The sequence below is a fragment of the Symsagittifera roscoffensis genome, chromosome 7 (genome assembly GCF_963678635.1).
Source record: "Symsagittifera roscoffensis chromosome 7, txSymRosc1.1, whole genome shotgun sequence".
Lineage (NCBI taxonomy): Eukaryota > Metazoa > Xenacoelomorpha > Acoela > Convolutidae > Symsagittifera > Symsagittifera roscoffensis.
Genome location: NC_087068.1, coordinates 29,137,643 through 29,152,985, shown reverse-complemented (window position 1 = coordinate 29,152,985; position 15,343 = coordinate 29,137,643). Strand labels below are relative to the sequence as shown.

At 37.7% G+C, this 15,343-nt stretch overlaps 1 protein-coding gene across 3 annotated transcripts in view; it reads right to left on the bottom strand.

Moving 5' to 3' along the window:
- Nucleotides 1–24: 24 nt before the first annotated feature.
- LOC134852131 (laminin subunit gamma-1-like) overlaps nt 25–15,343 on the bottom strand; it is a 273,304-nt gene continuing 257,985 nt past the window's right edge. Inside the window, exons 10-18 of one of the 3 annotated variants that reach the window (XM_063868422.1) lie at nt 12,184–12,276; nt 11,483–11,698; nt 6,298–6,409; nt 5,962–6,115; nt 5,597–5,720; nt 5,216–5,397; nt 3,264–3,492; nt 2,831–2,850; nt 567–680 (exon numbers count right to left, since the gene is read on the bottom strand). In XM_063868422.1, the coding sequence (XP_063724492.1) occupies nt 2,834–2,850; nt 3,264–3,492; nt 5,216–5,397; nt 5,597–5,720; nt 5,962–6,115; nt 6,298–6,409; nt 11,483–11,698; nt 12,184–12,276 (1,127 nt within the window). In that variant the 3' untranslated portion in view covers nt 567–680; nt 2,831–2,833. Of the gene's footprint in view, nt 681–2,830; nt 2,851–3,263; nt 3,493–5,215; nt 5,398–5,596; nt 5,721–5,961; nt 6,116–6,297; nt 6,410–11,482; nt 11,699–12,183; nt 12,277–15,343 lie in introns of all 3 variants that reach the window. The other 2 variants (XM_063868423.1, XM_063868421.1) reach the window with 2 other exon arrangements.

Below are 15,343 nucleotides of genomic sequence, written 5' to 3'. Positions count from 1 at the left end.
TTCGTTACGATTAACCACTCAGTCACAATGAAGTACAGAACAGATGCTATGCAATTTCCAATGCTACAGTGAACACTTTTAATGAACACCTTTTATTTGCGAGTTAGGCTAAAAAAGAAGGTTCGTAATAACAGACTAAGCTGATCGCAAGTGTAATCATTTTAAGGTTATTCCAAACAAACGCTACCCCTCTGTTTGTGTTTAGATAGTTGCAAATTTTTAAATAAACAAGATTTCCAAAATGAAGCTCACTGATTCTAACACGATAACCACTTGAGCTACTTATTCTCTAAAAAGTAGGTTCGGTTAACTTCACCTCAGTTTCCTGAATATGACTCTTCAATTTATCCATTGCATTCGCATTCGACTCATTCGAGGCCTCCATCTCTTCCAGAATAGACCGTATCAGCTCCAGCTTATACAGAATATCATCACACACCAAGTCCGATTGGTCCACGTAATCCGTCAAATTCTTATCTTAGTCGACTTACTTATCAAATTAGCCTTGTCTAACGTCTCAACGGCTAATTGGCTGATCTCGTAAAGTTTCTGCTCAAAGTTCTCGCCTGAGAAATTGACAGGAGTAGATTGGATTTGAGAGATAGTCTTGGCTAATTGGTCAGCCAGACGCCGGATTTCGTTAGCCGATTTTTGGACGAAATCGTAGCACTCGTCACAGCCTAAAAAAATTCCACCGCTGATATTTACATTCAAACAAGCCGGAATACCCGTAACATACAAGGACGAAACCATCAACTGCCCCTGCGAAACATACCCACTGTAATTTTTGTTCCGACTACCTCTTTTTTTTTCGCCTAATGTTAGATACCTCGGGGTAAGCAAACTGGGGGTCAAATCATATTGAAGCTATATTAATCGAGTCGAATCCCCCAAAAAAATCAAAGTGCCGAGAAAAATCGCCGGAAACTTTCCGTTTTTCAGACAAATGACACCACGTTTTCAAAAGACACATGAGGTAGTTAGTAAATGAACTCTTACTTAGATTCTCCGCGATTTACACATTTGTATAGTTATTATATCGTTAGTTGATTCAGTTGGACTTTGATGAAAAAAAAAACAACAGAAAATTTAGTTCAACAGTATTGATTTTTTTCATTTTTTAAAACTTTCTATCATTGTGGTCGGAACAATCTGATCTATTTGCAAAGCAACCGGTAATCCTGCTTACCTTCTTAAAGTGCTCATTACGCTAATGCATCCCTATGAACATTTGGCATGCATGGTAATTACCCTATTTATACACAACTTGTTCTTCACAAATAAACTTGCTACATGACTAACAAAATTGAAAAGCGTTAATCAACAAGGAAAAAACGCAGTTCTTTTAAAATAATTTCGACAGAAAATTTTCAAAGAAATTTTTCGAAAATTCGTTCATTTTTTTGTTCCGACCACCATTTAAAATGGGGAGGAGCTTTGTATTCGGGTGTATTTTAGTTTCTAGTGTGTTTTTCTTTGTTTTCCACGCAAAATTAGATACCACAAATAATCATCGAAAAGTGTCGAGTGATATAGCATATTGAAGTTCCAGTGCATTTCTGGAAGGTCATATTTTTTGGGAAGAATCAGAGCTTCAGATGGGTCTCTGATAGCACCCAGATTAAGCACCAATTTTTCGAACTTCGAAGGAAAATATATCACGTTAAAGCTCTTCAAACTTCAAGAAATCTTTACGATTGGTATTTTTTAAACTATCCCACTTTAAATGAATGATTAAATTATTTGTTCGGCTGGGAAATCTGAAAAGAAAAATGCATTTTTCAAATTGAGCACTTTTTTCTCGCCATTTCCAATTTCGCAATTGCACAACGCAATGCAGTAATGTATGATGCATTTCTGTAATTATCAAAGCATTACAAGGCTTTTTGAAAAACAAATAAAAAAAATGATCCTATAAAAGTGATAATCACTTCGTTCTTTCATAGTAAAAAAAGCCATGTAATAACTGAAAATCTAGTTCATTAACATAAAATCTGTCCAGTCAAAAACATAGCCATCTGATAGTTGAAAAAGTGTCAATTTACTCAACGAGACTTAAAAAAAGCTTTAGAGGAGAAATGTATCACCTTTATGATTGATTTATCTAAAACAAAACTAAGCCAAATTGTGGAAACTGGATCAATGGATATGTTATTATTCTGCTGGATAATCTTAAAACGAAAAACTAACTAAAACTTAATAACGTTATTTTTGCACCATTTGAGTTTTTGATGTTGGACAGCAAATTTGCCTTCTTGTCAGCAAATGAATTTGAATTGAACATAAAAAAATCAAACCCCAACAGCAAAAAAAATCAAATTTGAGCTAGAAAAAAAAAACCTTTTTCCTGAAAAATTACAAGACTTAAAAAAGTGTATCCGCGTCGCTTATTGCCACCTTGTAAAAATAATATATCGTTCAAAAAAAAATTTCTAGGTAGTGGTGGGACGGTAGTAGTTCAAAATTATCAAGAGAAATTTCTCTAAAACGTTCAAGATGTGCGATTCTAGACGAGAATCTTCTCAGCACAAAACTATTACCTTTAAACACTAAAGATGGTCGTCCCGCTAAATTTTGACAGAAACGCGACCTAGCATCACCTCCAGGAACACTTGGTGTTTTACTATTACGCGACCAAATAGTAACACATGCATGACAGAGTGAGTTGGTATTAGGAGGTAGATAAGAGCCTTCGAAAAGACTGAGAGACAAAAGAACAGAAATAAACACAGTAAAAGAAGGCCAACCAGTCTTCATTTAATATGGGCGAGAGGAACTTTTAAAGCAAGAAGTGACAAAAAGATGGAGTAGTTTATGAAAGTTTACTCACGCTTTAAGCTTCAACGCAACCTGAAATAAACACAAAGTTTGGTTAGTTCATTTGTTATTACACACACGCATTCAAAGTAGACACAAATGCACTCAGATTTTTGTGTCGTAGTTAGGCCGTGATTGGAATTCTCAAGTCAATCATGCACAAACCCACCGCTACTGTCTAAAGCCAGGGAAAATTTTGCAAAATTTGAAGCTAACTTGGTTTGAATTCAGTAGCGCTCAGCGAAGGCAAGTTACCACTACCCCAACTAAACGGCCTCGACCCCCTACTAAATGGGGAAGACATGGGGGGATCGGGGAAAAGCATTTTGTCGAAACAGTTGCACATGCATAACTTCAGGGCAGTAAGACGATGATTTGTTAGAATCAAAAAAGTTGAAAAGTCAGATTACAATGAACAAAGATGAAGATTTCGCCTTAAGACGTACGTTTGCACGCATAAAAGTCAGTCTCGAAATCTGCGAACGTCTCTTTATAATGATTTTCCACGCATCTGTCACACTTCTGTCCAGTCACATTATCTCTACATGCTCCACAGTTTCCCATCTCGTCACAGGCAACTGTCATTTCTCGGCCACTATCTTTGGACATTACAGAGTATTCGATTCCTTTCGGGTCGCATTCGCACTTCTCACAGCCAGAAAACCCAGGAACCACCTTGCATACAAAAACAAGCGGTCGTGAAACATAACAGTGATCTCATATATTCATTGAAAATGTTGTATGTTCTCTTGAACCTTCAAGTTTTCTTAACGGCTTTTGAGCAATCAAATTATGACTATAACATGAAAACGTGACGCAATTGAAACAAGAAAAGACTATAATTACTCCGATAAAAACATATCCAACATACAGTTCGAAAAGAGTCAGTAATTGCAAAAAAAACTCCACAAACGCAAGAGTCAACAAACGCAAATAAAACTTTCAAATTTTTAAGAAAAAAAACATAAAAATTTAGAGCTCTTTGAATTTTCAAGAACAGTTTATAATGGACACTTTATTGATAAAATATACCCAACTGGCGAAAACTGGATCTATAGGTAAAATTTATAATCTGCTGGGAAATCTGAAAATTAAACTCCACTTTCAAAACTAGAAGTCGACCACAATTTTCAGAACTTCTACAATTTTGCTGTTCGATAGTGGAGTTTGCCATCAGTTTAACAAAGTAAATGAGATGAACTTAGAACAAAATCAAAATTCAAACCGCAAAAAATCAATTTTCAGTTTAACAAAAATCCAAAAAAATCGTATATCTCTTTTCTTTATCTCATATAAAGATAAGACCTATGAAAGAGCCTTGACGACGTTCATCGACTCTTAAAAACAAAATCAGACAACAATTGCATCATGATAATTTTAATGACCCAGGAAGGACTAGATGAGAGGCATTTTGAGTGCTAATAAGGGTCTACACGAAACACAATATACAGCCAAAATATGAAACACAAAGCAGAGCTTCGCATCACTTGCGATTCAAAACTACAAGAGATTTCCACAGATAATCTGGCTCAAACGAAAAAAAAAAAATTAAACGAATTATGGTAAAAAAAATCGTCAGCAGAAAATTTAAAGAACTTAATTACCAAATACATAGAGGATTCAGGCTACACAACCTCCACTTCTTTTTTTCAGAGTACTGTTAGATGAAAAAGATACGATTTTCGGTTCACAAAACATGATCGAAAAATTTCATAATTCACTAAGAAACTTCATTGAAAATCTTCGAACCAAACAAACTGCATGTGAATCAAGAACATCCGGATGTATCAAAATCCACTTTTGATTGCTTGCTAAAAACAAAAATCAAATGAACGAAAAAAGTGATCATTGAGAATTCCGAAAAAATTGAATACAAAAAATTCAAACGCATACACGAACAACAATTAAAGCACCACAAAAATTTCAAACAAATACACGAACAAAAATTAAAGCACCACAAAAAACAAACAAAAAAATTGTTAATTTTGATTACTAGATTGTCCATATCCACTAAATCTAAAGCGCGACTAATAATCCTAACGAATTCAAACGACCGGACAATTTTAAAAGTATCAATGAACGCACGGAAACAGAAAAAAAAACTAATTTGTTTGCTGATAAATTCCGCATACCAGTATATGATCAAGGGTATCAGGACTATTTGCCCCAAGTCAATTGGCCCTATGCCAACTTGTCCTATACTAACTTGACCTACAAGAACGAAAGATGGCTGGACAATTTTTGGATTTATAGTATAATTTCAAATAGGCATCGGTGAAGGCTGAATATTAGTACATAGAGGATCAGTCTACCTTTGACTAAAAAAAGGTACTGGAAAAAGTGAAAAAATAAAGTGGTGAAGGCAAAATAAATTATTTGATGTGCCAAAAAAACACACCTCTGAAGCCTCTGGAGGCGCTGCAGTAGTAGTGTTCGAAATTGATTGGAGTCCGAATGTGCCAGATGCGCATTGATCACACTTTCTGCCCACAACATTAGGCAGACAGGTGCACTGGCCTGATATGACGTCACAAGAAGGGGACTTGGAGCCATGAGGGTCACAGTCACATGGAGAACAGCCTATGAACAAATTTCAAACTTTTTCCAATAAAACACTGAAATTTTGTGTTTTGTTGGAACATATTTTAGTGTTTTATTGGAAAAAGTTTGAAATATGTTCCAACAAAACACAAAATTTCAAACTTTTCCCAATTAAAACAAAAATATGCTAAGGGTCAGTTCTTTTTCTAAGACTTAATAAAGAACACAATGCACTGACCTTGGCCACTGAGTACTCCGTAGTATCCCTCTACACAAGTGTCACATCGCCTGCCCACTACATACGGTCTGCAAACACATGCCCCTGTGTACGGACTGCAGCTCTGTCGTCCAGCCACTCCTACCTAAAAAGTAGATGTTTAAAATATAGCTAACAATTAATTGATAAACTGAAGAACAGAAAAAAGTCTGCTTTCAGATTTCGAGTTTTCTTGAGCAAAAAAAATCACCTTAAATAAAATCATCTGAGAATCTTTTATGGTTGACACTAGATCAATGGAACTAACTGAAAACTTGCGAATGATATATTCCTTGCTATCGCACAAGGAACTAAAAAGAGTATATAGACAGAGAAAGCACCCTAGCCTCAGAATAGTCCCTGGAGGATCCCTGAGGTAGACAGTTGCAGGGGGTACAGGAGGAGGGATTGTCTGACGCACTTCCATAATGGTCAGACACACACTTCTCACAGTGGTCCCCCATTGTGTTGTTGGTGCATTGGTTGCACTTGCCTTTCAGTCTAATTAGAGAACGAAGTCTAGGAAAAACTAGGAAAATAATTAGATATTTTAGAACCTAGGTACAATCATGCTTCAGGTGGCCACCAATAATTAAGCATCCAAGAACACTAAAAACTTTGCAAGGGGGAGTAGACGGAAAAACAGCCGACTATGAATATATTGAGACTATGAATGCACTTACTGGTCACAGTAGCTCTGCACTGAAGACTCGTCTACATTTCCGTTGCAGTCGCACTTGATGCACTTGCCACTTCGCTGATAAAAGCCCCGCTTGCACACATCACATTTGGGCCCTACACGAATAATCTTAGACAGGATTACTAATACCACTGGATTACTGAAAAAAAAGTATACAATAACAAAATATATTTTAAATCATTTCATTTGATTAATTTTATCAATGAAATTGAGACAAAATAGTGTTTCTCCTGAAATAAAGCAGACGGAAAGTAGTTGAAAAAATGTCAATGAACTTGAAGAAATCGAGAAAAATGAGGCGTTTTCTGAAGATTTTTCGAACTTTCGAAGAAAAACATCACCTTGAAGCCCTTTCAATTTCAAGAATTATTCATGATGGACACTTTTTTCAAAAACCTAAACCAATTTAAGACTTACTTTCGCGAGTGTCAAAAATTGGACCAATATAGAATATTTTCATTCCGCTGGGATATCTATAAATTAAAATCTTTATCTACTTTCAAAGCTAAATTCATTCACGTTTGAAAAATTAATGCCCCTACGTGAATCAACCCTGACTTCTAAAGAACCGAACAACAAGCTATTGATAAACTAGATGACATGATATTAAACTACCAATAACGTGCAGCCAAACCGCCACAAAGTAAGCAAAATTTTATGCCAGTTGAATTGGAAAAAATTGGCTATATTACCGAAAACTCTAAAAAAATTTTAAAGAATCGTTAGATTGGTCAAACTTACAAAATCTCAAAAACATCATAAAAATGCAAAAAAAATACGAAATCTTGGATCTGAATTACCCGCACTTAAGCTTAGCACTACTTGCCATACAATACATACATGCATGACAAACTAATGAACAGATATAGAGATAGCGGCAGAAAAAATTTAGTTTTGTTTTGGAAAAATCATCGAAAAAAATTATCTACCAAAAGTGTTTCTAGAAGTAAGAGAATTAAATTTCAAAAACGATTCTAAAATGTGGCAACTATGCCGAAAAAACATAGGCAGACAAATAACAGGCAGCAACTTTATTTGAACACAGAGGCGAAGCTGCGCTTCGCAAACACAAGCGACCAAAATGCAAAAAGAGCTCTAAACAGGCATAACAAAGTGAAATACGGCAAAAAAAGACTAGAAAAAACTATAGTATTTTTTGCTGAGATTAGGAGCATCACGCTCTTACATCTGCTCCACGATCGCTTGTAATTTTACTTAAACTAGCCACCAAGTAAGCAGCTACAGTTTCTAAATTGCCAATGCGAATTGCAAAATTCGACCAAAAAACGATTTCAATGATCCGGATTTGAATCTCCGACCAGTTTTTTAAGCCAGGCATCTGCGCCATGCTTACTTGGAAGTAAACTAGAGGCTCAACTAATGCTGGATGCGCCTGTTTTAATACTTTTAATTATATTGTATTGATACGGAAAAGCCCTGGTGATTGCTCTGCTTAAGTAGTGGATTAACCGCTAATTTAAAGAAGAAAACGAGTACTATCTCTTTCAAGTCAAATTCTGTCTCTCAGATTTGGCTGGGTAATTTTCGAAACAAATAAAAAGATTCCAAAAAATGATCAAAATTTGATTTTTCCTAAATCCATAAACTTTACTCTACTAAAGTATGGGAATAGCCTCTTATGCAGGGAAAATTTCCAGACCTAAACTTTAGACTGAACCCTTGGTCTCCGATTTAGCTAGTAGTTTTTGAGGAAAATGATGAACTTTTTTCCGAAGCCCATATAAGCTTTTCTACAAACAAGTAGGGTGTAACAGATTACTCAAAACTAAGCACCATGTTATTTTTGATAAAGTATCAACCTCCGAATCGGCAGGTTAGTTTTTGGAAAAAACAAGCAAAATTTCAAAAATTGGACCTTTTTTAACGCCATATTTCATCAAAACAAAGACGCTTTTGCAGAGATGAGTCGCAAAATTGGTTTTTTAAACTTTCGGTTGAACCCTTAATTTCCAATTTCGTTGAATAGTTTTTGAGAAAAAAATTAAAAATTAACCAATATGTCAAAAATGGTCTTGTTTGAGCCTTAACTTTTAAAAAATAATTTTGGGGTATAGCCACTTGAGAAGAGGAGATTCCCATAATTTGTTCTTTTGATAGGAAAGTTCATCTCAGATTTGTGCATTTAATATTTGAGAAATTTCGAAGGCCGTAGAACGTGCAGTAAAATGAAAACAGACTAGAAAAATATGCAGGCATATAGAAGAGCAGCCTGTTTTTCCGTTGATACAAATTTTCTGAAAATAGGTTTAGTACTTTTCGAGAAAAATTGAAAATTCTGCGAACAATGCAAAAAATTCAACAACAAAAAACAACAAAAAACAATGAATCCCATACATTTTCAAAATAACTGTTTTTTTTTCACACCGGACCTAACACTAGTCAAAAAAGCAGCAGCATATGCTGTGGAATTGCCTTTGCTTAAATATGATTAAAATGAAATATACCAAAAGTGTCACTAAATGAGCACTTTTATTTGCGACGTAGGAAAAAAATCTTCGTAATTATACACTACGCTTCGCTTGTGTGAATGTTTCAAGTTTCAAGCGTCTTTGTTACCTCCAGGCTAAGTGTAACGGAGACCCTAAAAAAATTGAACTAAATATTAAACAAGGCACCACCAAGGACGAGTCCAGATGAGTGCTGTGAACAAAACTGTTTACGGACAAAAAGACTAGTACCCGGCTAATCGCAAGGGCGATGAAGCTCAGAAAATAGTGATTACCTTACGTCTCAAAAGTCATGATTTCCAAATAGCATTCAAAACGGCATAAGTTCTAAGCAACATTGCTTCAAACATAGCCAACTGACAGTTAGAAAAGAGTAAAAACGCAAGAAAACTGAAAATAAACTGAATTGTTATTGAAAAACCCTCAACTTTTGAATTTCGTAGAGCAATTTATGATCGCCGCTTTTTTGATAAAATTAACCCAATTTGAGAAAACTGAACCAAAAGGTAATTTTTTTTATTTCACTGAGAAATCGGATTTATTTGCATTTTCGAAATTAGCAGTTGATCAAGTTGTTCGTGACCTTAACATGTCTGCTGTTCGATGAGCGTCAACAAATATTAGCCTGACTTTTAACTGAAAACATAACAAAAGATCACCAATAGCTATATAAGAGTACTCACAACGTTCATTTCTTAGAAACATAGCATGACAAAAATGAAACGTAATTTTAAATTTTGCTGCGAATTCAGAAAAAAATTAATTTTTGAAACTTAATAAATATCACGTTTTTTGTGCCACTTATATTTTGTTGTTGGTAGTGGAGTTTACCTTCCTTTTAACAAATGCAATGAACTAGAATTAAGAGAAAAAACGGCAAAAAATCACTACGTTGTTTTACACTTCAACTAGATACATCAAAATTTTAAAGTCACAATTTTTAATGGTGGAAGCTCTTTGGGCTGGAAAAAAATGGAACAAATATTTTTTGAAACTTGCGTTTCCCTTAACATAAAAAAAACATAAAATTAAGTTTTAGGGTACAAAAATAAGCTCTTTTTATTCCAAGAACAACTTATCATTGACACTTTGTTGATTAAATCAACTCTGTTTCAGAACACTGGATACCGAGGTAAAATTTGTATCCCACGTGGAAATCTAAAAATAAAAATCCACTTTGGAAATAAGAAACAATTTTAGTGACCTTTGTATTTTTACTGTTCGATAGTGGATGTAACATACATGAACTTTAACATTCACCTTCGTAAGTAAAGACATTGAACTTTGATTAGTGGCGTGATATTGATATTTATAAACAGCGTGATGTTAAGTAAAGTTCATGGTATGTTAGATGCTAATCATGTCAATACTGATTGAGATCACAATTATATTCAGCCACCAAAACCAGGCGAATCAACTTTGAATTAAAGTTTACAATCTCCGTTTTCAATAACATCAGGGGACGTCTGACGGACTAACAACACGCATCCGAAAAATAAATTCAATTGTATAAGAGCTCAAATGAAGTGCAATATCATTGATATGCGATATGGTGACAGGAGTGTAACATACATGAACTTTAACATTCACCTTCGTAAGTAAAGACATTGAACTTTGATTAGTGGCGTGATGTTGAAACTTATAAATAGCGTGATGTTAAGTAAAGTTCATGGTATGTTAGAAGCTAATCTTGTCAATACTGATTGAGAACACAAAATTATATTCAGCCACCAAAACCAGGCGAATCAACTTTGAATTAAAGTTTACAATATCCGTTTTCAGTAACATCAGGGGACGTCGGACGGACTAACAACACGCATCCGAAAAATAAATTCAACTGTATAAGAGCTCAAATAAAGTGCAATATCATTAATATGCGATAGTGGAATTTGCCTTCCCTCTTAAAAAATGAACTGAAGTTAAAAAAAAATCAAACGTCAAACCACGAAAAATCTAATTTGAACGTGAACGAATTATACCTTTTCCTGAAAATAACCATCACACCCTATATATAAAAGAAAACTTCGCTACATCACCGAATCCTAATAAAAACATAGCCAACAGAAAGTCGGAAAAAAGTCAATACATGCAAAGCATCAGAAAAAACGAACTTGTTTTTCGAAAAATTTTCGAATTTCGAAGAAAACAAATGACTGTATAGCTCAAAAACAATTTATGATTGGTATTTTTTTGACGAAAGTAACTCAATTTGACAAAAACTGCAGTGCACGGTAAAATTTTTACTCCGCTAGGAAATCTAAAAATTAACTTCCACTTTCGAAACTATAAACGATCACTTTTTTTGCACTATTTTCTTTCGTAATGGGAGAACGAATTTTGCCTGACTTTTAGCAAATGAAGTTGAATTGACATTTGAAGCGTCACAGTAGACGCAATAATCTGTGATACTTTAAAAGCTACTAGCTGTTACCCTTGCCCTTACTGTTACAATCTCACAATTGTTATAATCCCATAAACTGTGATAGATCTTGGACAGTGGTTGTATTCTATATTGCTAATTTTCAGAATAATTACCGTCTTTATTATTATCGCCTGTAAAATTTTAGGAACTCGACGGCTTTTACGAACTGGGATTGCAAAAAAAACTCGATCGTGAACCATATAAAACCTTCTAAGACTTCTAGTTACAACATGCAATCGATGTTTATTTAAGATTGGGGAGAGGAAGTGCCGACTCACCAGTGTAGCCCTGGGGACACTCCACGCACACTACATCTTCTCTTTTCTGTTCACACTTTCCATTCCTCAACAGTCCAGTTGTGGGATCAGAGACAATGCTGCAGGGACAGGGCTCACAAGCGAATTCAGAAGGGTCTTTAGAAGGCAATCCAAAGAAACCAGGCTTGCATTGGTCACATTGTGCACCGATGGTGTTGTGCTCACAATTGCAGTCACCTGCAGATAGCATCCACAAATAATTTCAGCTATTTGAAATCGATTTTTTTAATACAACGAATCAATTAGGCTCATCTACTTTTACAAAACACATAATAAATGAAACGTTTAATTAGCAAAAGTGGTTAAGTCTGGCGAACCAATTATTTCTTCCCTAATATAGCACATAATTCGATCAACTAGAGATCCTTAAGTGTAACGAAGTGATTCTTAAGACCAAGTGAACAAGCTCATCCCACATCAACTAAGGGAGGAGAGATCATTCAATGGATGAAAAAGCTTTCTTTTTGAGCCAATCAAAATTCAGCAATTTTCATGTTCGCGAAGGGTTGCATAAACTTACCGATCTTTTTTAGTGGGGAAGATGGGAATAAAAGCAATAAGGGCGATCGTTCACTTAGTTAATTTTTGGAATAGATTTAGTTTGGTTAGTTTAGTACAAGGTCCGAATCTTCAGACATTTTGATATTGTGATTTCAACCTACCTGTGAGTGGGTCACAGTCGGAAGCGTGACTGTTGCAGTTGCACTTCACACACTCACTCAACTGACCCAACTCCACATTCAACCTCCTGTACCCTGAAACAATAAAGAGGCAGGAGTTTTCAATCTAACGTCAATTAATTGTAATTTGACATCTAACGTCAATTAAATGCAATCTGACAGGTCAGGTCCTGAACTTTATGAACCTTCTACCCTAAATTAAATGAAAGAAACTATAAAGATTTGTATTAAAAAGCGTCATTTACCTTGCTTTCAGCAAATTAAATTAAAGTCCACTTCAAAAAACCGCTCAAATATAATTTTAGCGCAATTTATACCTAAAAAAACCACAAGGAAAAAATTCACTTCGTTAATCAACACTTCACTAGTAGTTTATAGGAAATAAAGTCTTCATCCGGATTTGATAAAGCTAGCTAATAGCCAGAACTAAAATATTTAATTTGGAACATTTTATTCGATCCATGCTTTAAGTTTCAATAGTCTCCACGTATTATGCAGCATTAAAGATTGTGAGGATATTCATTACAACACCCAAATAAGGGTGGCCATTGTGTTGAAGTCCTCCAAGCGGGCGGCCAGTGGAAACGGGGGCGAGGTATGAGGCTCATACTTGAGCATACTGAAGACCGGTTCTCGGCAAAAGGAGCCCCTGATGGGGCCAGCTATCTCGGCAGCTTCCTGTACAACACAAACTCAATGAGCAACACAGTGAGGGGCAGAAATTCTGATGACCGTTGGAATCTTCCTTCATCTGGCTTAAAGAGTGGTCTGAAGCGGGCATGGCTGACCTGCCGGAGACCTAAAATCTATAGAGGCCAATGTCACGGGGGAGGGGAAAGGGGAACCAGACGGAGGTGCGACAAGAGGGAACCAGGGGGTGATGCTTGGTTCTTCCGGAGGGGAACAGCAAGAACGGAGAGGAGAAGAGAGAAAGTGGACTCAAAGAGGGCACAACAGAAGAGCAAGGGACGAAAAGCCGCGATGATAGCCCACCAAAAGATCCTGAGATGGAGCAGGCCATGCTGGCAGGCCGAAAAGGAGGTACGGGTAGCAACCTGGAACGTACAGGCCATGAGCGTGAATGGGAATCAGTCAAAGCTGAAAGCGTTGGTCAAAAGAAGCCAGGAAAACGGATGGACAGTGGTGATGGCGACAGACAGCAATGCAGAATGCAACGGACACTTGGAAATCGACGACTGGACATTCATTCATGGCCGGAAGACAGGCATTTTGCTCAAACCCGAATGGTCGACGAGATGGCGATTAGACGGAAGCACGTGCAGCCACTCAAACCGAATTAGCAATGTCACAGTTGGAGATTGGACCATAGTATCTGCGTACGCACCGACGTCACTGAGGAGGGATAAAGAGGAAAGACAGCTGTTCTGGCAGGATCTGGAGGGTGTAGTCTCTACAGCACCAGCGAGAAGCTTCCTCTTATTGGGAGGAGACTTCAACGCGCAGATTGGCGGGAGGATACAAGAGGAAGACGAAGAGGAGAGCGCAACTGGTAGGTTTGGATTAGAGGCGGACACGCACACTGGATCGCAAATGAGAGAGTGGTTACAGTTCAACGGGTTGTGTTACTGGAACTCTTTCTTTGGCCAGAAGAAACGAGGCACGTGGCTTCGAAGGATGAGCGGAAAGTGGTACGAATTGGACGGCTTTGTGGGGCGCCTTTCCCACAGAGCCAAGGTGAAGAGAGTGCGAACAAAGGGTGTCCAATTGTGCACACCGGGTACGGACCACCTGCCAAAGGAAGCGGCGATAGTAACAGAGAATACAAAAAGGTGTACAAGAAACCAACCAGAAAGGTGAACATAGAAAAATTACATGAGCGCTGGAATGACGAGGAAGTCAAACAGAGGAGGTTTGAATTCGAGGAGGCGATGCAACATCAAATGAGGGTGGAACAGCCGAAAACCTGGGAGGCAGTTGCTCAAGTTGAGCAAAAGGTAGCGGAAGAGAAACTAGGAGTGAGAGCACGTCATGTGGATGAGCCATGGCTTGTAATGCACGAAGATGAGCTCAAATCGATGGCGGCAAAAAGACACGAACTTCTGGAAAGGATGAGAGCTGAAACGGGAGCCGAAGCAGTCCGACTTTTTGGATTGATGGGAGAAATAAAGAAGAAGATCCGGAAGAAAAAGAGACAGTGGGAAACAGAATACTGGGATACTGTGATTGAGGAATCGGTACAGGCCTCACGCAGAGGAGACTTAGGAGCAATGTACAGCATTCTCAATAGGCTGGGCTCTAGGTCGGCCAGTAGAGCACCACAGTCGACTAACACTAACCTATTTACGCCAGAGCAATGCAAGCAGCACTATGAGAAAATCAGTGCAACGCGGGGAGAAGTGAGCAGAGATGCGATTGACCGCGTGTCCAGGGCATGGGACGAAGCTTGGGCCGACTACCTGGATGAGGTACCAGGAGATCAAGAGATTGAAACAGCAATAGTCAACACCAAGAACAAGGCGGGTGGGAAAGACAATGTCAGGATTGAGTATATTAAGTATGGAGGTCAGGCCATTGTGGAAGCCACGATACAATTGGTAAAACAGATATGGACTAAGCCTGCGGAACAGTGGGAAAACCTAGTGAAAGTCGGGATTCAATGCTCTCTTTATAAGGGCAAAGGAGACCGAGCGAGCCTAGACAACTACCGAGGCGTAGTACTCCTACCAATGTTATCAAGGATTGTGGCTAGAATTTGCGCGAGCAGGCTGAGCAAATGGGCAGAAGGAACAAACCTTCTGTCTGCAACACAATTTGGCTTCCGGAGAGGAATGGGAACTGAAGACGCAATCCATATTATACGCAGAGTGTTCGAGGAATGCCAAGAGCGGAACCACGAAATACAAGATGAGGAGGAAACGCCAATGGCAGGATTAAGGGACCTAAGAAAGGCTTACCCATCGACACAGCGCGACGCAATGTGGGAAATAATGGAAAGGAAGGGAATGCGAAAAAATGGCCACATGCTCCGGACAATGAAAGGCTTACACGAACACACAGAGTACGCCTGTCGAGTGGGCAACCAGCTTTCCGAGCAGTATCGTCCGAAACGGGGACTAAGGGAAGGGTGTCCGTCGTCGCCCATTTGTTTCAATATATTCCACGACCAGAGTGTTAGACACAT